This window comes from Miniopterus natalensis, chromosome 3 (genome assembly GCF_054644295.1).
Source record: "Miniopterus natalensis isolate mMinNat1 chromosome 3, mMinNat1.hap1, whole genome shotgun sequence".
In the NCBI taxonomy this organism is placed as follows: Eukaryota; Metazoa; Chordata; class Mammalia; order Chiroptera; family Miniopteridae; genus Miniopterus; species Miniopterus natalensis.
This window is the reverse complement of record NC_142083.1, coordinates 5,439,680-5,460,995: the sequence shown is the minus strand read 5'-3', so window position 1 is coordinate 5,460,995 and position 21,316 is coordinate 5,439,680. Positions and strand designations below refer to the sequence as shown.

The 21,316-nt window shown below is 48.0% G+C and overlaps 1 protein-coding gene across 1 annotated transcript; it reads right to left on the bottom strand.

Annotated features, from left to right (window-relative positions):
- Positions 1-10,034: 10,034 nt before the first annotated feature.
- CCL28 (C-C motif chemokine ligand 28) lies at positions 10,035-10,565 on the bottom strand. Its single transcript, XM_016198691.2, has 2 exons — positions 10,375-10,565; positions 10,035-10,227 (listed from the first exon to the last, which is right to left on the bottom strand). Exons 1-2 carry the CDS (start codon positions 10,563-10,565, stop codon positions 10,035-10,037), a joined length of 384 nt encoding a protein of 127 aa, XP_016054177.2.
- Positions 10,566-21,316: the final 10,751 nt, after the last annotated feature.

Below are 21,316 nucleotides of genomic sequence, written 5' to 3'. Positions count from 1 at the left end.
GGGGTGCTGTAATAAATCATAAATCCTAACTGGGCAGGTCATGGGTGGGTAGTCACACCCCAGGCCTGTAACTTCTTTGGTGACAGTTCTTTAAGCCAGCCCTGCCCACTGTTCTTGTGCATCTAGGTTAGCACCCCTTTGAGATGCCAGAACTAATACCCTTTCAAAGGCATAACCACCCTCAAGAGAGCACATAATCTTAACTACCCTGTAGTCCAATCCCCACCTTGCTTTCTCCCACCTCCATGTAATCTTCCTTAATTCTAATTGCAAGCTGTTATTCTCTGGAGCATTGGAGATCTTGATCCCGGCATATGTTGTCAGTTTTGGCTCAAACTCTTATGAAAATTCTCTACAGGGCTGGACGTTTCTTATGTCAGCATTTCCCACGTTTCTGACTTCGCTCGTGCTCTTCTGTCTAGAAAGTCCTGCCCTCCTCTTTCTCACCCACCAACATCTCACCCATCCTTCAAAGTCCATCACAAGTGGTACTGTATCTGTGTGCCAACTCCATTGTCTAAACATGACCCTTTCTCCTATCTGTCCGTCCACTCACTTCCTTAAGCATTAAGTCCTTAGGACATCAGATCCTGGTTGGCATCTTAAGAAGAAAGAGCCCCAGGTCTGTTGGCTACAGAAACAATTGTTTCAGTCAAGCTGAAAATTAACATCTTGACCTCACTGTGTTTCAGCCCCAGGCTGTGAAAGCTGAATCTGACCACACCCTCAGGAAACCAGCCTGAACAAAGCCATGGCTGCCATCAGGACTCGTCACAAAGATCACCTACGCCTATCCCGGCCCAACCGCTCGCTCAGAGAGCCCAGGACCCTAGCTCCCTTAGCCACCACTATTGATGATTTCCCCCTACATACCCATCCCCTGGGAGCCACGGGGGAGCCAGGTCTTTGACACTAGCTTACCCGTGACTCTGGACTTGGCGCCATTTCCTCGACTAATAAATCCTTACTTTCTTGGCTGCAAATTCCTGTTCGTGCTTGATTGGGCTTTGATGTGCACGGGGAAATGGGCCCCTTTAGTAGGATAACAATCTCCCCTCCATGAATTCTTTCTTGATATTCTTGACTGGATGTCAGGCCTCCCTCTTCTCAGCCAGTAACTCTTATGGCTCATGTATTACTCTTGCTTACATTGTAGTTACTTCCCACGCTGGTGTCAGTTCCCCCCCGCCTTCCCAGACTGGAAGCGCTTGGGGAAAGATACTGCTCTGGCTCACACGTCTATGGCCTCCAGCATCTAGCACAATGCTTTGCCCAAAGTAGACCCTCAATGACTATTCTCTGAAATGAATGGATTTGATCTGGGTAGTTATTTCCATAAGAATTTTGTGAAGGAGCTTCACCTAAGATCTCTGAGTCGGGACACTTGGCTTTGAGCTTGTCCTTGCTAACCTCATTTTTTTCTCTGGCCCGAGGTTTGAAGAAGATGATTTTCAGAGTTCCTGCTATGTTCTTAAATTCTAAGATTTTTCCATTTTTAAATTTTTTTTTCTCACCTGAGGACATTTCACTGCTTTTCAGAGAGAGTGGAAGTGAGGGGGAGAGACACAGAAAGAGAAATAGCGATGTGAGAGAGACACAGCGATGGGTTGCCTCCTACACATGCCCTGACCAGGGATAGAGCCTGCAACAGAGGAGGTATGTGCCCTTGGCCCGAATCGAACCAGGGACCCTTCAGTACTGATGCTTTAACCACTGAGCCAAACTGGCCAGGGCCTCAGATTTTTTTCTTTTAATGCCTAAAATGAGAATGCTGGTTTGTTTTGACAGCTCCTCAAAGAAATAACCTTTGCTCTGAGAAGAAAGATAGGCTGTCCCAGGCGGCAACTTCTGAGTTGCTGAGATGACAGTGAGTGCGCAGCCCTGACCTGCCCTGTCTTGCCCTGCTTGGATTTATTAGTTGAGGAAATGGCACCAAGTCCAGAGTCACAGGTAAGCTGGTGTCAAAGACCTGGCTCCCCCGCGGCTTCCAGGGGATGGGTATGTAGGGGGCTCCTCAAACTGCACCCAACCAGGGAGCAGAAGCCTAGTCACATGTGCTAGGTTGACAGCAGGCGACATGGGAAGAGACACTGAATGCACTTCCTTAAAGGGGGGGATTCCTAAGCCTTAACGAAAGAGAAAGAGAGATTGATGCCTGAAATCAAAGCAAAACAACCATTTCTTTGACCCCACTCCTGATATGGATGACAGGAAAGCCACGAAGAGTTACTGTCATTGAAATTCAGCTCTGGCATTGGGAAAGTGGTGTGTGTGGTGGCAAGGGGAAGGCAGAGGGGGGAAACGCAAAACCAAAAACATTGTGAAGCTCCCCAAATCATCTCCTCATTTCAAAAAGCTGTAGCTAAGAGAGAACAAGCTGGCGGCGGAGGAAACAGCTGCCCCCGCCGCCTCCGCAACCACATCACAATCACAACTAAACACAGAACCACCGTCACTCGGAGCCTCCCGAGATCCGGCTGCACAGAAGCCCCACAGCCAGGGAGCTGAGGAAGCACCGAGACCGGCAGGAGGGGCGGCGACGCGGGGGATCGGGGCTGAATCAGAGACACGGCCCGGTGCCCCAGGTAAACCCGGGAGGACATCTCAGCGGTGGGAGTTTCCCGGAGGAGTGAGGGGCCCAGCCCCACAGCAGGCCCCCAGCCCAGGGCTCCAGGCCGGGAAGAGACGTCCCCACAACTCCGGGCTGTGAAACCAGCGGGACTGTCCCTGAGGGTCTCGGAGGCCGCGGGAGCCCCAGCAGCTCCTCTAAAGGGCCCGGCGCGGACTCACTCGGACGCTCCCTCTGAGCCCAGCGCCGGGAGCAGCCTGAAAGGACCCGGGACACTCGGGAGGAACTAACCTGCCTGAGATCCGGGCGAGAGGCGGAGGGCGGCTTCCTCCAGGCAGAAGGGCTGGCGGAGGCCATGGCTCCTGTGGCGAGTCCTCCCCGCACGGCCGGCAGGCAGGCGCCATGTTTGAGTCGCCAGCACCTGACTCTCACCTTTGGCCCCGCCCCGTGATTCCCGGAGGCCCCGCCCCTCCCACCTGCAGCTCATCCGGGCCATTTCCAGGGGCTTTTCTGTGCAAGGGACCTCTCGAGCCCCATGCTTAGGACTTTCCTAAAATCTCTCCAACAAGCAGCAGCTGCCCCATACGGCTTGATAAGCGGCCCAGGCCTGGCACTAGCGGCAGCTGCACTGGCTCATAGCTGGGCCTCTCCTGGGCACCTCCAAGCCCAGCACAAGTACCAGCCAACTATGGTTTGCTGTGTAGCTCATGCTGGGTGGCCCTGGGCAGCCTGGGTGGCACAGGCTGGCTTGGCACCTCCTGGGAGGCCCCAGAGACAGTGCATCTGGTGGTCAGACTTGACCACGCTGGGTTACAACCCTACCACATCCATGAGTGACACTCAAGGGGCACACTTGGTGAACACCAAAGCCCCACTGAAGTAAATCCTGATCCACAGGGGTGTCTCCAGCACAGCAGCTCTATGGCTGTAGCTGCAGCTGGTCCTCACAGCTGATTGGCCTGGGGGTCAATTCCTCCCAGTGAGGCCAACAGCAACCAAGGCTCAACTACAACAGGACAGTGCACACAGTCCACACAGGGAGCACCTAGAAGGCCCAGCTCAGGTGACTGGGGAGGCTGAGCCACTGGGCCCTACAGGACACCTACTACACAAAGCCACTCTACCAATTCCAGGAGACATAGCAGCTCTACCTAATACATAGAAACAAACACCTGGAAGCAGCCAAAATGGGGAGGCAAAGAAACAGGTCACAAAGGAAAGAACAGAAGAAATCTCTAGAAGAGGAACTAAATGAAATAGATCCAAGCAATCTAACAGATACAGAGTTCAGAATTTTGTTTTTAAGGATGTTTAAGCAGACTATTAGGGAAATAACTGAGAAAATCGATGACATAATAAAGTACTAATTTGAAATGAAGGCTACACGAACTGAAATGAAGAGTAATTGACAGGGAATCAACAGTAGAGTAGAGGACACTGAGAATCAAATCAGCAATTTGGAACAAGAGGAAACAAAAAACACCCAACCAGAAGAGCAAAAAGAAAAAAGAATCCAGAAATATGAAGATAGTATAAGGAGCCTTTGGGACAACTTCAAGAGGCCCAACATTTGTAATATTGGGGTGCCAGAAGGGGAAGGAACAGACCAAGAAATTGAAAACCTATTTGAAAAAATAATGACAGAAAACTTCCCCTACCTGAGGAAAGAAATAGACTTACAAGTCCAGGAAGCACAGAGTCCCAAACAAGAGGAACCCAAAGAGGCCCACAGCAAGACACATCATCATTTAAATGCCAAAGGTTAAAGACAAAGAGAGAATCTTAAAAGCAGCAAGAGAAAAGCAGTTCCTTACCTACAAGGGAGCACCCATACGACTGCCAGCTGATTTCTCAACAGAAACCTTCCAGGCCAGAAGGGAGTGGCAAGAAATATTCAAAGTGATGAAAAACATGGAACTACAGCCAAGATTGCTCTACCCAGCAAAGCTATCATTTAGAATTGAAGGTCAGATAAAGAGCTTCTCAGACAAGGAAAAGCTAAAGGAGTTCATCACCACCAGACCAGCACTACAGGAAAAGTTGAAGGGTCTTCTTTAAGAAGAAGCTAATGAACAAAAGAATCTGTCGAACTAAGTAGATCCAGAGACACTGATGCAGGCAACAGAGGATCATATTTCAGAGGAAAGAGGGAAGGGGGGTGGAGGGTGGGAAGAGATTAACCAAAGAAGTTATATGCATATATGCATAACCCATGGACACAGTCAGTAATGGGGTGAAGGCCTGGGGAGGGGGTGGTAGCGAGGTGGAGGGAGTCAATTGGGGGGGAAAATGGGACACCTGTAATACTCTCAAGAATAAAGATAAATTTAAAATAATAATAATAATAATAAAATAAAATCTGAAAGAAATCACAAAAAATAAAAAATTAAAAAAGCTGTAGCTATACTTTATCTTTTGCTCTTGTGTTGTCTCTCTAACTCCCTCCAACTTGGTCTCAGAGGTTCTTATGATTTTTTTAAAAAGGGCAAGGGGAGGGGAGGCTTCTACATTTTCTAACCTCTTTCCAGTCTAATTCAAATCAATAAAACAAGCTATTTCCATGCTGGAAACAAACAACGAATGGGACTCAAAGATAGGGACACATTATTTTAATGCTCAGTTAAGACATCTTGTGATCCCACCACTCGAATGGTCAGATTTCACCTTTCTTCAATGTGACCCCCAGGGCTCAAGGGCACTGTCCCAACTGTGCTCAGGGACCAGCAATTTTTGTGTTTTTGCTCTGGCCCTATTTCTGCTGCCCTGTTGCTGCCTTAGCTACCCACGACTCACAGGAAGCTGCTGCTGCAGGGGCACAGACGTCCTCTGTTCTATTAGTGACAGCCCCCAACATCACCACCCAGGCTGTGTGAAGATACTGCCTCCCCCCCTTAGCTGCTTTTTCTAAAGCAAAAAGCAGATCCTTCCCCAGCTCTCCACGACACGACTGGGCCTGGTTTGCAAATTTAGATTGGGAAACTAGAAGTGCCAAGTTTCTCCTTTTACCCCTAGAAAGTAACTGAGCCCATTTTGGATTAAGGAGCTATTTCTAACACTTAAAAAAATGACCTGGTTGTATCGAGGGCCACACCCAGCTACATAGCCTTGTTCAGGCCTGTCGGTGCAGGGAATTGGAGCTCACAATTGTGACCTACATGCTTCAAGTCTTTGAGATAATGTCTCATGCTCCACTGGCTTGGGGTATGAATACAGTCACATCTTCTCTGTTTTTCCAAGTAATTTATTGCAAATCAATTTATCTTTATTCAAAAAGACAGTAATGTTTCCTTCTCAAGTCCCCTCTATCATCTTCTGAGGAGTCTAAGAATTCAGTCCCCAGCTCTCCAAACGCCAGCTGGAGAGAGAGATTCGTGTCTACCGGCTCGGCTGCTGTGCTTGCTGCCATGGGGTGCGGTCCCTGAGTTCCAGATTCCGGGTTCTGTTTGAGCAACTTTTAGGCCCAGATATTCCCTGAGCGCCTTCTACCTACCAGGCGCGGGGCTCGGCACAAGGACGTCAGTGCGAACACACTCAACAGGGCTTCTGCCCGCCTGGGCCTTTCCCAGGAAACAGGGCCCAGAGGGCGATGCATTAGTGACCCGGGCCACAGGCCAGCTTAGGGGGGTGCTCCGTGCCGAGGTGCCTCAGATGCAGCTCTCCTGGGTCACACACAGGCTCACACACTATCCCTGCCGGGCGCACACCTGTCTCCTTGCCATATCCTGAAGGCAAAGGGACACGGAGGAGAGTCCTAACCAACAGTCCTGTCCATCTGCCTCTGCCTGTTTGATTTTAGGACCTGGCCATGCACCCTAAGGGGACTGAGGGGAATGTTTCCTCCCCTAACCACCAAAAGAACCAAAACTTGGCTCCTTGACTTGCTTGTTTAAAGTTCCTAAGACTATGGCTTTTCTCTCACACTGGCTGTATAGCAAACTGGTTTACTCCATGGTTGTGCTTATGGTTCCAGAGGGTTCTGCCTTATGTATTTTTCAATCTATCCATAAATATTTGTGGTTAAAACAAAAAAACAAACAAATCAGAAAGGTTAAAAGTAGTTACCCCGATGAAATAGGTCTGGGAAAAGGGGGGCTAGAGTGAGAGGAGGTTGCTTTTCATAATAAATTCTGCTGTACTTTGGTGTTTTTTTTTTACTATACACATGTATTACTTTAATATATATTACTTATATATATATATCACTTATATATATATATTTATAATATAAAAAACCTTAAGGGGTTAATAACGTGACCTAAACAGCTTGATAACACAATAATAAATTAATAAGCATGTGTGACAGCCTGTGAAGCAGAATTTCCTTAAGGAGCTGCACACATTCCTCATACAGAGTTCCAATTATTTGCATTGCAGTAAATATAAAAATTTATTTTTAAATAAATAAATGAAAGTGGCTGGTGTGGCTCAGTGGTTGAGCATCGACCTATGAACCAGGAGGTCACTGTTCGATTCCCTGTCTGGGCATGTGCGCAGGTTGTGGGCTGGATCCCCAGTAGGGGGCGTGCAGGAGGCAGACAATCAATGACTCTCATCATCGATGTTTATCTCTCATTAATATTTCTTCTCTCTCTCTCTCCCTCTCCTTTCCTGTCTAAAATCAATAAACACATATTTTTAAAAAAACATAGCCTATAAACCTACTGTCATTGTAACTACACAAAAATTGTATAGAATTATATGGATCGACACTGGGAGAGACAGAGTTAAAAAGAACTCGAGTTGTTGGTTGAGAGGATTAGAAACTAGTGTTTTTGTTTTGTCTTAGCTTTTTATTTATGTTGGTTATTATGATTAATTTTAGACTGTGTGGTTTATTTCTGTTATCCCCATATTATTTTAATAATTATTTTTTAGTTAATGTTGCTCCCTGGCTTTTAGAACCTGCAATTTGATGTCATTGGATAATAGTGCCATGGTCTGCATGTCTGTGTCCCCCTAAAACTCAGTCGTTGAAATCCTAACCCCCACACTTGGTATTGGTGGGTGGATGTCTTTAGGTCATGAGGGGAGCCCTCCTGAATGGGAACAATGACTTACAGGAGGCTCCAGAGAGCTCCCTGGCCCTTCCCACCACGTGAGGATGCAGCGAGGAGTCCGTGGTCTACAAGCCAGAGAGCAGAGCTTCCGCCGGACACTGAATCCGCCAAGTCCGCTATCCTGGACTTCCAGCCTCCAGGACTGAGAGAAATAAGTGCTTGTTGTTCCCAAGCCACCTAGACTCTGGTATTTTGGGATAGCAGCCTGTACCAGCTACAACATTTAGGAACCATTTTCCTCTGATCTCCTGTATAATCACAGTAAAAAGTGGGATGGGGTTGAGTGTAAGAATGCTGAATTTTTGGACATAATCTGTCTTTAAGTGGAAAAGAGGAATCTGGTGAGGCAGATTTTGCAAAGCAAAGGTTATAAATAGTGTGCAGTCTTCTCCATTGCCTAAGATTGGGAAAGTCAGTAACATCAGGTTGGGGCCTGCTCGAGTCTGTAAGATGGTAGTGCCAGCATCAGTACCAACGGCGCCCACAGCAGCGTGCCTCCCGCCCGGGCCTCCAGGCGAGACCGCGGCAGGCGTCCTGTGGCCCGCAGGGAAGCACAGCTCTCCACCCGAACGCCCCTCTCTCTGCCCCACCTGTGTCCCCCCTTCCAGGGCCCTCTGCAGGGGCTGATGAGAGAACGGTCTGGAGACCTGGGCACGGGCTTATCTCTGCCGCTTACTGTGTGGCCCTGGGCAAATTAGTTCAGTCTATGAGCCTCAGGTTTCCTCATCCAAAAGTGGAAATAGCAGTATAAAGTTCACAGGATTATTGGTGAGAGCAAATAAATCCCCTGCTAAATTGGTGTCAATGAGAGTGTCGGACAAAGGCACTTGGTGATACTTTAGAGATATCAGGCTCAGCGTCCGTGTGTCCCTTATCACCTCCAAGTCATCCTGGCAACACTGCTGCTGGGACTGGCCAGCCGGGAGGCAGAGGACACCTGACACTTGGCCAGGTGGACACTTGTTCCTGACATCTAATTGCTGTTTGTGGAACCAGGTCTGGCTCTACATCTGGAAGCTTCCGTGGAAAAGGAAACCAAGGAATGAGCCACCCACAGCGTGGGAAAGGTGGGTGGGAGTTAACAGATGCAGGCTCCTTGTCTGGGGGAAGTAAAATCAGCCTGCATGGGATCCAACTCCAGACTCCTCCCGAGAGCTCTAAGAGCTGACTGTGGTGGGTAGATGGCTCCTGGAGCAAAGCAGGCTTCTTTTTCAGCATCAGAATTTATCAATCGGTAATTACAATGGTAGTTATTCAGACTGGGTGTTTGAAAGTGATATTCAGCTAAAACCTTGCTATGTAGAAAATGAGCTTTAATGTTTACAAACTCTAAATAATGCAATAAGATATATACAAATTCACACAGGAAGCATTCTTGCTGAAAATGTTAAAACTGAGGGCGATCATGAGGAAACAAAAGGAACCCATAGGCTTTTTAAAAAACAATCTATGCCATGGGAAGAAAGAAAAAAAGCAGAGGAACTTCCTTAGATTAAAAGATACTAAAGAGCCTGGCCGGGCGTGGCTCAGCAGTTGAGCATCGACCTAGGATCCAGGAGATCGGGGTTCGATTCCCGGTCAGGGCACATGCCCGGGTTGTGGGCTTGATCCCCAGTCGGGGGCCTGCAGGAGGCAGCCGATCAGATCAATGACTCTCTCATCATTGATGTTTCTATCTCTGTCTCTCCCTCTCCCTTCCTCTCTCTGAAATCAATAAACGTATGGTTTTTAAAAAAAAAAAATACTAAAGAAATATAACAATTGATTGCAATATGTGAACCTAGAGAGATTGATTGAAAAAAACTATATAGAATATTCTGGAAATAGTTGGAGAAATTTCACTGTGAAATTATAGATATGAAGCTGTAATGTATAAGTATGAAGCTGATAATGTGATTACATATAAAATGTCTTTATTCTGGAGGGATGCCAAGTTGTACTAGTAAAAATAAATTTAGGAGTGACGTATCACGATGTTTGCGATTTATTTTCCAGTGGTTTAGCAAAAAATTTATATATTTTATATACACAGGGAGAGAGAGAGAGAAACAAATATGGCAAAATGTTAACAATGATTAATTTAAATGACAGGTACACAGGCATTCATTGTACCATTCTTTCGACTTCTCTGTAGGTTTGGAAAACTTTATAGTCAAAAAATTGAAGAAATTGTATCTGTATACTGTGCTCTTAAACTATTACGTGAAGATAAGTGTTATCCTTTCATTTCATTTTTCCGTTGAGTATGGTATTGGCCACATTTGCATACTGTATCATTGTGTTTTTTTAAAAACAAAACATGATTTTGTTTTGCCCCGGTGGCTCCCAAGCAGGAACATTCACAGGATAAACTTATAACGAGTCATGGCCCAGTCCCCGCCCGGCGCCGTGTTCACAGGCTCACTCGGTCACCAGTGAGGAGTCCGGTGGCTGTGCGCCCTGTCTCCCCGACGCGCCCCTTTGCTGTGCCTCTTGCTGTGATGTTTCTTCACGTGGCAAATGTGGCCTTTGGCATTTTTCTTGGCTGCTTGTTTTTTCATCCACTGCTTGATAGTGTGACTGTGCGGGCTGACACAGATTCTTCTGTGCTTGATGTGAAGGCTGCAAATGGGGGGAAAATCATCACTGAGGCCAAGTACAGGGGAACACTTAGCGACCTAGGGGCAGCTCCCACGGTCAGACACGGGTGTGTGCGTGTGTGTGTGTGTGTGCGCGTGTGTGTAGACATCCCGGGGGAAGGGCACTCACATGACGGCAGCCAGGTCGCAGTCCCCATCGGCTCTCTGCACGCGACACACGTTCACTCTTTCCAGGAGCCGCCTGGGGACGTGCTGGGAAACCTGGGTGCAGCAGCTGGAGGCGATGGGAAGGATGGCTGCAGGAGGGAAAGAGAGACAATATCGCACCTTCAGCTCACGGGCCGGCGGCCTGGTTCTCATCGGAAGGCTCCAGAGACACGGGACCCTGAGCCTCCGGGGCGAGAGGCACCACGGACCTGCTGGTCGATGGCTTTGCGACGCAGCCCCAGCCCAGGACGGTCCCCACCTCCCAGAGCTGACCCCGCCTGTGGGGAGGGTATGGGACCAAGAACAGGCAAAGGCACAAAGGAGCGCAGAGATGAAAGGCGCCCCCACGGTGCCCCGGTGGGGTTGCGGGCCGACTGGAAAAGAGGTTGACGCCGTTCTGAAGAGGGCGACCACGTGGGCCCTGAGCAGGTTCAAGTTTCCCACCTGGGGGGGACTTGGCCGGCTCTGGAGGGATTCAGATGCGTGGAGAGAAACGGAGACTTATCCAGACTAAACAAGTGCACAGTCAAGAGTGGGAGACAGGAGGGCACAAGGCGCGTTTAGGGCGCAGAGGGAAGGAGACCACTGTCTGGCCCGAGGAGCTGGGAAGGTGAGGGATGGGGTATGTTTCAAAAGACAGACCGAGGTCACACCACTGAGGTTTTAAATGCCAGTCTAAGGAGGTTTTAGCTGTTACGAAATGGGGACCATTAAAGGTTTGAGAAAGGAGAAGGGTTTTAGGAAAATCCATGTTGCAGTGATGAGCAGAATGGATTCAAGTGGGGAGAGACTGGGGCAGAAAGTCAAGCTGGGAGGGGCTGACGTTACCCAGAGATCAGAGGACGAGAGCACTGCAAATGTAAGAGGAAATTAAAATACACATACAATCTCCAAGTACGCATTGATTACATATTTACATAAATTCATTTGCAAAAATGTATGTCTTCAGTGGCTCCTAAAGCATGCATTTAAATGAATCGGTACAGTTGAAATACGCCCACACCAGCCATGTAGGGCTGAGTTCTGCTCAGCCTCCCTTCTGCTCTAATTCGGTGTCACGCGAGCCTGCAGCAGCCCAAACGAGGAAAATGTTTACATTTCGCAGGGCAAGATGCGTTGTGCCATGAGGACCTCCCTCCTCCCTCTCCATGCAGAGCCAGTAAGAACTTCCCATGTCGTCGTGGGTGTAAGGAGCGTGTGTAGAGGCACACCCAGCGCCACGAGCCACACTCACTGGGGTGGGAAAAGCGTCTGTTCAGCAAACACCCATCGAGGGCCCCTCTGTGCCAGGCTCTGAACCCTGCGCCAGACATAAACCAGGCATAGTTTGCCCTCATGGGAGGCAGGCGGTTAAACAGGTAATCACAACACAGCAGCAGAAGGATCGACAGGGGCACAGTCAAGGTGTGATCAGGTTGTAAGGGAAAGAAGCCAGATTCAAAGCCACATACTGTCTGATTCCGTTTATATGAAATTTCCAGAACAGGCAAATCCATAGCAACAGAAAGTAGATTAGCGGTGCCCAGGGGCTGCGAAAGGGGGCAATGGGGAGTGGCTGCTTTCAGGTATAGGGTCTCTTTGGGGGGTGATGAAATGTGCGGTGATGATTGTATAATTCTGTGAACACACTAAAACCCCCTCAATTGTACACTTTAAATAGTGAAATTCATGGCACGTGAATTATATTTCAACTTTTTAAAAAGTGCTATCAGAGAATGGAACATTGGTTGTCCTTACATCTATTAATACATTTATTTCCTAAAGCTAATTGCTTTTTCTCTAGCTATGTTACACTGCCTGTTCTCCAAGTCGCACTGCTTTAATATCCCCCCACATTTTGGAGTTCATCCACGGACCCACCCATCTCACTGTATGGGAATCACACATGAGTTCTTGCAGAGTGAATCCCTGTCTATAGCTCTATCTAAGAATTCTTCTGTGCGAGTCACTGTGCTAGAGCTGCAGGCAGAAAGGTGAAGACCTCTTAGCTTCAACGGCTAACACACAGACCACTGCTGAGCTGTGACCCAGGCATCTATAAAAGAGGACATGGCACGCCTGTGTGTTTAGGAATTTGAGTTATCTGAGTGCTGATGTCAATTTGAGAAGCGGTTTTAAGCCAGAAAGGCCCTCAGGACCTATATGTACTTTGTAATATAAATAAAGGTAAGATGAGCTCACCCAGAGATTCCTTGACCTAAATCGGATTAACTATCCAAAAGGCAAGAGGCAGGCCAGCATTTATTCCATGTTGGCATACGTGGCCGGTGCCCTGGTGAGGTAGCCCGAAATAGAAAAGGCCAGAATCCCTTGAAAGTGCATGAGGAGTTGGACAACGAAGAATGGTATCAGGGTGGTTTGGACCAGGGTCATGGGAAGATCCTTTGGGACAATTTTGCCCCCTAGAGCTTTCCTCATGCAGCCTCCAGTCAGAATATTTCCATTTTTAAAGGACAGGCGACACCTTCCTCTGATTTCCACATAGGAGAGATTTAGCAGCGGCAATAAAGTTGAAAAGGGGATTAGGTGACATTTCTTCTGCACTGACATGGTTTTAATTCGTATAATACATTCGCCTGTTTGTGGAAGCAAGCTGATGAGAACTCCTACAGGAAACAGCCTTCCTGCAAAGACCCCCTTGATGCCACTACTGCATGAGGCCTGGAACCCCGAGGAAAAGAACCTGCTTTTGTTCTAAAACAGGATTCACACGCAGACCTGACCCGTGGAGTAGGGGTTCCCCAGAGGGAAATATGGGAAAATTATTGCAAATAAGAGAGAAGCCGTGCAGAGTGGGCTTGATCAAGCATGAAGCAGCAGGGCCCAGAGATATGACCGAGCAGGATCTGAGGTTTGTTGTAAGCCTTTAACTGCTTCACCCCCAGCCCATCCCCTCCCCCTCTGGAGATGCGCTTTTGCTTTGGGAAGGACGCTGGGGAGTGTCAGCCCAACAGCTCCACCTGGACTCTCCTGCGAATGGTGATTTATGAGCAGCACCTGCTGGCTAAGGCCAGTCCTCTGGGCGCCAGAGGGCAGTAGGTCAAGAGCACCTGCCCCGCAGGTAGGGGCTCTGACCATGTGGGAGACCAGTCTCTCTACCCTATCAGACCACCTTGCCCCAGATTCTAAGGGGGAAAGGACTCTTCTCTAGGACCCACAATTTGAGAGTTATCAAGAATATTTGGATTGGAGAATCATGGGAAAAACCTGTCATACCGCTAGGCAAGAATGGGGGACTCAGAACATAATGAAGCCCAGACCAGGCAGTCTCCAGGGTGACCCTGCCGTGTGTATACCTCCCCCTTGGCCCAATAATTAGCCTTCCTCAGAGCTCCTTCCATGACCTACCACCCTTTTCCCCATCTACACCTCAGGCTTTAAATTACCAGCTATGCCAGTAATTTCACAATCTCTTTGTCTATTTTAACCTCTACGCCAATATCCTGACATATATCCAACTGCTGAGGACTGTGGACTTGGATGTCCCACAGGCTCCCCTAATTCAATAAATACCCAGCTGAATAAATACCCATTACCTCTGCAGCTTTAACCTGACTCCTTTTCTCAGCTCGTTGAACTGCCACTTACAGTTACCCGGCCAAAAACCCGTGTGTCATTCCAACCTCCCGCACGCCCCACGGCCAGCCACAAACTCCTGTAAGCTCTACTCCCTTAGCACAGCTCAGGTTTGTCTCTCCCTTTCCATCCCTGTCTCCGACGCCCGAGACCTCACTCACTGGCTCCGGCCCCCTGAGCCTCCGTCTCGCCTGTTCGCCACCTGAGCCTGTGGTCCCGCAGAGCCCTGTATTTCCCTGGCTTTGCCATATGTAAAATTAAGGGTCTATATGACTTTGTCTTTTGACTGTGAGCTCCCTCAGGAGACCTTTCGACCCACCAGAGCGCAGTGCCTGGGATCAATGCTGAATAAACGTCTCTTGAGCTGTAGTCCTATATGTCTCACTTTACCTTGTTTTAAGGCTTTTAATGCCACTTAAATAGTTTTCCTTTTTTTTTTTTTTTTTTAATTTAAGGAAATAAGATTATCAGTTTTGGGTCCAGGCCTTATGTAACAGATGTCCTAAAATTTCATATTTCAAAGTTTCATACCATCCCTCTACCCTCAAGCCATCAGGGGTCAACTCAATATGAAACAAATCATTTGTCCATTACATTTAATATTTTAAAGATGAGGTCATCAGTATCTCATTAAAAGCATTATTGTTTGTCTTATTAATGACAGTGTCATTGCTATTGATTTTGTTGGCTCTGGGTTGTTATCCGTGTGGTTTCCTATTAGGTGGGATAAGTGATTTGCCATCAATGTCTGTCCCTGATTTGATCTGTCAATTTTGGTAGCCAGGTAACTCTTCAACACAAAGAGTTCTGTGTTGAAGGCCTGTTAGGAGGAACACTAATACTACACATCGAGTCTGGGTATAGCAGTCAGGTTCTGGGTTTTAAAGAAAGGATCCTGTTCCCCTAGAGATGTAGCCCAGCTCCTCTCCTCCTTGGATGTATTGCGCAGTCTCTTGCTACTCAAATGCGGTCCCCAGAGCTGCAGCAATGCTGTCACCCCGGGGGCTTATTAGAAATGCTGTCTGAGAAGCACTGACGTAAAGAGCCCTGTGGGCCACAGCAACATGGGAACGGGGCAAAGACACATGCCACTGCTGGAGAAAGGACTCCCAGGATAAAGACAGACACGCTAAGAGGGTTCGCGTGGCTGCTGGCAGTGTCTCCGTCTATGGCTGCAGTTTGAGGAGGGCAATACGTAAATCAACACGGCGCTCGAGTGTGGCTGTCAGGGATACACCTCCCCATCCTAGCGGACTTCATGCCCTATGGAGACACACCACAGGTCTCACGTGGGTGCCTACAAACAAAGGTGTCTTCTGCCATCACCGAGCAGGCAGGAAGGACTCACCGGGCCATAATGCGTGAAATGCGATGCCCAGATAAAGTCGTTCCCTGTACTTTTTGGAACCCCGGGATAATGTTTGGGTAATGGAGGGTGAATGAGGGCTTTTCTTTACCTTAATATGGAGAGGCTTGGTCACCAGCCCTTCCCACAGCACGGACGCTGGCTGGTCAGGGGGGAGTCCTGGAAGGGGTGGGTAATTTGGGGCCACAGAGACATGCTGAGAGGCATGAGCACAGTGGTTAAGCGTGTGGAGACAGCAACCAGGTGCGATTCCTAGCTCACATTCCAGCTGATGCTGGGTGAGTTACTTAATTCTCTGGGCCTCGGTTTCTAATCTGTAATATTAGGGACGGTGATAGGGTTGCTGTGAGGACTGCGTGAGCTCGTACACTTAAGTGCTTAGAATGAGGCTGACATCAATCCATGGAAACAAACAAACAATAAAACAAAAAACCACATCTAGAGGCCAATAGGCAGCACAGTACCTGCCCCACAGTAACATCCAGGGGCCTACTCAGTGCTTGCGGAATGTGTCAATTCATTGTCCCCCCGCTTCAAATTCGCCCTTAATGGCCAATTCTATGAAATTAAAATGACGATGGGCCCTTGAAACGTGTTCCTTTGCCCGCTGTCCTGATGCTACACTCTGTCGGTAGGGGGCGCTGCAGAGACTGCAGGAGGAAGGGTTTGCCCGGCGCTCAGCCCGCTCGGGCGGCGGCGGCCTCTCTGGCTCCAGGCTCCGGGAGGGCACAGCGCCCGCAGCGCCCCCTGCTGGGGCCTTGGAGCGGAGCGCCTCCGGTGAGACGCCTCCCGGGTCGAGCCTTCCCCGCACGCTGCTGGGATGCTGGGCAAGTGATTTTTTTCTGCCCTTAGGTGAGCCAGGGCTGTGTCCTCTCCAAGGCCTGGAGCTCAGTCGGGCAGCTGAAGGGTGCAGGATCTCTCCCTTGAAAACTCCATTTCAGCCCTAGGAATATCTGCTCACCCTGTGTTCTCTAAAGGATATTTAAATATTTCGTGCTTTACTTCTTTCCAGCCTATCTCTTGTTATAGTTAATAATTTGTTACATTGAACTTTCCCAGTTCAAATTATTGCCCAGTGGTTTTTTCTTGATAGGAACCTGAATGGTAATGAATGAATAAGTGAAACTCTAACATTGCAAATCGTTCCAGGAAGTTTGTATGTCGTATATAAAATGAACGATGCGAACTTGTATGAAATGACTGTGTGTTAAAACAGATACATTGTTACGATTAAGTAAAAGAATGATTAATTTTTTAAATTTTATTTTTCAATTACATTTGACATTCAATATTATTTTATATTAATTTCAGGTGTACAGAATAGTGGTTAGACTGATTAATTTTAAAAATAGATGTATAAATATAACAATATGTAGATTGTGGTCCTATTTATATTTTTAACAATAAGTGTGGATGTAAATGGGTTCATCTTTGTAAATTCATAGAGGAAGCTCTGGAAGGATACACAGAACCCAGAAAGGTTATTGCCTCTGGGGAGGGCAGAGAGATTAAAGGAATGGAGAAAAGGGTCATTCATTTTTTTTTTAATTCTATATTTTATATTTAAATATAAATATAAATACACTGTCACTTTTATAACTTTTGAAATTTTAGGAATTAAATTCTTTTAATTTGTGACTTCTTGGCGATTTTAATTTAGAAAATCAGCAGGAGATAGAAACTTACAGGAGAGAAGGGAAGGAAACTAACATTTACTGAGCGGCTACTATAAGCCAGAGACTTTCCATATATATGATCTCATTTAATTGTGAGAATAACTAGGTAAGAGAGGCATTGCTGTTTTTGTTTTACCGATAAGAGAGCTGGAGCTCAGGGTGATTAAGTGATTTTCCAAGTTCTTGTAGTTAGAATTCTGACTTGGTCTTTTGGGGTCCAAAGCCCACCCAGACTCTTCCCAGTATGACAGCATTCTTCAAACTTGACCTTCCATTGACCCTGGGCAGGGGCTCGTGGATCTGTTCTCAGGTTCATGAGCTCTCCCAATGCTTCCTAAATTCTAGTATGTCATGTCAGTGATCATCTTTAAACCAACACGTTCTGCAGCTTCTGGAAGACCATCTTAAAAGAGCACCTTTGGGACGTGTGAATTTTGCTTATGTTTGTGGCAGTGCTGTTACCAAGTCAGGTCCTACCTTAATTGTCCCAAGACAATCAGGACAGAAGAGGGTGGAATTTCACAGTGTGTTCATGCTAAGGCAGGGCCCAATTATATCACTGTGGTTCAAACAGGAAACAGTGGTGGTGAAAAACCGTTCTTATTCTGAACATGGTAGTAAATGCCCATCAAACTCAAACCTGCACCTCAGGAATCAGTGCTGGGTTCGTCCTCTGAAAGGTGACTTAGTTTGGGCCAAACAGTATTATTCTATTAAATTAATGTTACATTGAAGTCTTCTTGGTTTTATAGTTGTGTTTTTATTTAAATTTTAAATTTATTTTTATTTTATCATTGCAGAAGATATATATATATGTATACACACACACACACACACACACAAGGGGTTTATACCTGATTTTACATTTATACATCAAGTAATATAGTAAAATAATTTAAAAGTCATTATTGAGAGTAAGAAAAATGTTTTCTTTCCAAGGGACTCATCTATGACTCAAATTTGAGAAGATTATTGTTAACCAGGGTGCCTCTCTAGGTATAACAAAGGACATTTTAAAAAGCCCTGAACTACATTATAGATATGATGACTGGATTTCTAAACCAACATCTAGGCCCTCCCTGACTGTATCAGTGGTGCTGAGGAATGCAGGACATACTGTTTTAACCAAAGGGCACACCTGGAGAGAAACTGAAGGGCAGATTCCCAGGCACATCCTGTCAGGCCCCCCAGGGACCACTGCTGGTGACAACTGTGCAGAACAACTTCCAAGCACAGATGTACATTCCTGGGGACCCTCCCTAGTGAGTCTCCTGTGATTAAAACAAACCAAAGATAGTTTTCTTCTAGGATGCAAGCAGCACACCTCTAGCAAGTATCCGTGTGATAAGGAGCCACCCTAATCTGAGGAAGGCTGACAGGGACTCAGAGGAGCCAGGTCCCCAGCTTGCACCTGGTGGACACAGCCAGGCCCGCAAGGCCGAGACTGTGGCTCTAAGTAATCTGGCTCAGGGCCCAGAGGGTGCATGACAGGCATTTTTATGGGCTCGGTGCTGAGTTCTGGGAGCCGGTGGCCCTGTCAGCAGGTGTGGAGCATGCCCTCTCGCCTTGGGTAGAATCCAAGGCTTTTAATTGTGGGTAAGTCAGCTGCTTTCTGGTTCATGCAGGACCCCTTGGGAATGCCAGTCACTGAGCCATCACATCCAGGTGCCCATTAAAGGGATCATTAAGATAATGGAACAGTTAATGCCTAGAAGAACAGCATGTATTTCCCAAAGTCCCAAACTGGCACAGGCGCCTTCCCTATTCCCTCCCCCTGCCTGGACCATCGCCAAGGCCACCTATACCTCCTTCCCTGCACTACTCAGAACTCCCCACCCCCTTTCCTCCTTCCCCCATCCCTCCCCCATCCCTCCCGGCCTTCCCCCCCGCCCGGCGAATCCCCGACAGCCTCCTCAGGGCGCCTGGGGCGCGGACACTGGAAGTTGGCTGGGGAAAGCGGCGGGTCTCAGGCCCGCTCGCATGCATTTTAACCCAACAGCACGCATTTTAAAGGGCGCAGGGTTGAGGCTTCTTAGACAATGTAATTTCCCTCCGGCCCAAAGGGCCTTAGGAAAAGCCCTGGGGTTAACCCAAAAGGCTACGGTTGGCTCTCCTTGCCCCCTTTCTTTCTCTCATCACCAGCTGCTCCTTTTCAAACACCTCCGTGTGCAGCCGTCCCACCCTCTCTGCCGGGACTCGGTGCCCGGGAAACCTGGCCTTGGACCAGGCAGGGCTTCTCAGGGCCCAGTCCCCTCCACCTGCCCTGCCCTCCCCGCCCCACCCTGCAGGCCGAGCCGCCCCGCTCCTGTGGGGACAGTGGAGCTGCGTCAGGAGGCTGAAGGGGGCACTTCAGTGAATAAAAATCTGCGTCCTAGTTTAGATAAAGCCTTAGCAGGTAGACCTTTGAGAAACTGAGTAAGTCCTCAAATTCCAATGGTGAACTTTTCTGAAAAATTTTACAGAAGCATATAAAATGAAAAACTTCTTTGTCTTGATAAAATAGCTGCATAGGAATGAAGAAGAGATTATCCAGATCTTTCCTGTGCTCAGTAATATACACCCGGAGCACGGCCGCACTGCACTGGGGTCCCTAACAGATGCCGCCAGGAGCCAGGCTTCCGACAGGGACAGAGGCTGGTCTGCTCCAACCAGTTCTCCCCAGGGAATGGGGGGACCACTGTTGCCAGACCAGATTTTTCAAGAGAAGATTTAAAATCCAGTCTGTACGTGTACATATGTATGTGCATGCAAAATCAGTCCATTTTTAAATCTTGGCTTCATTTTTTTAAAAGCAGACCAAACAAAACTTATATTTCACCTCTGTTCTGGATTTAGAGAATCCTTTCAACGTAAAGTTTCAGAAAAGGAGACCGGGAGAAAGGCGTCAGCTCAGTCAAGCATTAGGCACCTATGTTCGGGTTTCCTAAACGCAGGAGGAAAGATCTCCTCCCGTCCAAACGCAGTTATAACCTCCATCTACGTGTTAGCAGCTCATGATTTAAGTTCTCTTGGATGTAATTTGTACAGGTCAGTCTCCTGCATCCCGCATCTCTTTCTAAGAGCTGATTCAAGTTCTGGCTTTCATTGTACACAGAGCTCACTGTGTCCAGAAAACTTGCAACCTCCCAAAGCCTAACCCCGAAGGTCAAGCCTGTCTTTCTTCCAGGAACATGCGCCCTTGCACCCAGGTGGTGCAGCAGGTTAGGGTGAGGGGGAGACAGGTGAACAGTGGGCTCCCCCCCCCCGGGGATTTTCTAAGACACTCTCATCAGAAAAGGAAACGTAGCTCAAAGTTGCACTTGTGTGGAAGGAACTCACCCACCGGGTAACAAATCACTAACACTCCTGCTCCCACGAGGTTCCTTCCTGAACATTCCCTTGGAGATCAGGAATTTACACCTTGCCATTCTCGTATAGATCACTGGAAATGCCTAGCTGAAGACCGAAATTCCTGCTCCAAATTGCTGGCAGCCCCTCTATCCCGGGAGGCAGCCCCTCTCCTTCCACTGGAGGCTTAGAAACAGGTGCTTCCACTTACCTTCTAAGGGAGGAAAAGCAAGACAGGCAGCCAAGGCCACAAGGGCGAGTCCCGTCTGCTGCATTCCCGCCTGTCCTGTGGCTCAGACAGCACCGCAGGGCAGGCTGCAGGATCAGGAAATGAGCCTAAAGGTGTTTCGGGTGCAGAGAAGCAGCATGGAGGGGAAGGAAGCCAGGAAGCCCCACCCCGGGAGGCGCTGGGGTACCTATTTCTCAGATTTCTTTCCTGGCATCCAGGCTTTCTTAAGACCAGACCTGTTTTCACCCAGGCAGTGTCAGTGGCCACCTGACAGCTGGTGAGGTCATTGTGAGCTGGGGGTGTGCATCGGTCACTTGGAAACCATTAAAAAATAAAAGAGCTATCTGCAAGAACTCCTCCTTGGAGTAGGAGGCCAGTAGTTTGAATTTTAAAAAGCTCCCTAGGTGATTCTGGTGGACACCTCTGTGGAGAACCATTGCATAAAGGAATCTGTTTTAAGTAGCTTGTTAAAACTAAAAGTTTCTGGGGACAAGGGTGACAAGTCATAAAAAACATTATCTGGTGGAAAGATATGAAAAATTTCGATCCCACTCTGGTCTTGATTTGCAGCCAAATTGCTTTTCCAGTAAAGCTGTTGTTTATTTAGGAGGAAGGTAGGAGAGGTCAAGGGGCCCCTTCCCCGTGGGCTGTGCCTGGTAGGAGAGAGCCCAGAGCAGGCGTTGGAGCACAGGGGCCCACCTGGCTTTGCTGGAGATCAGTTTTGTTAATA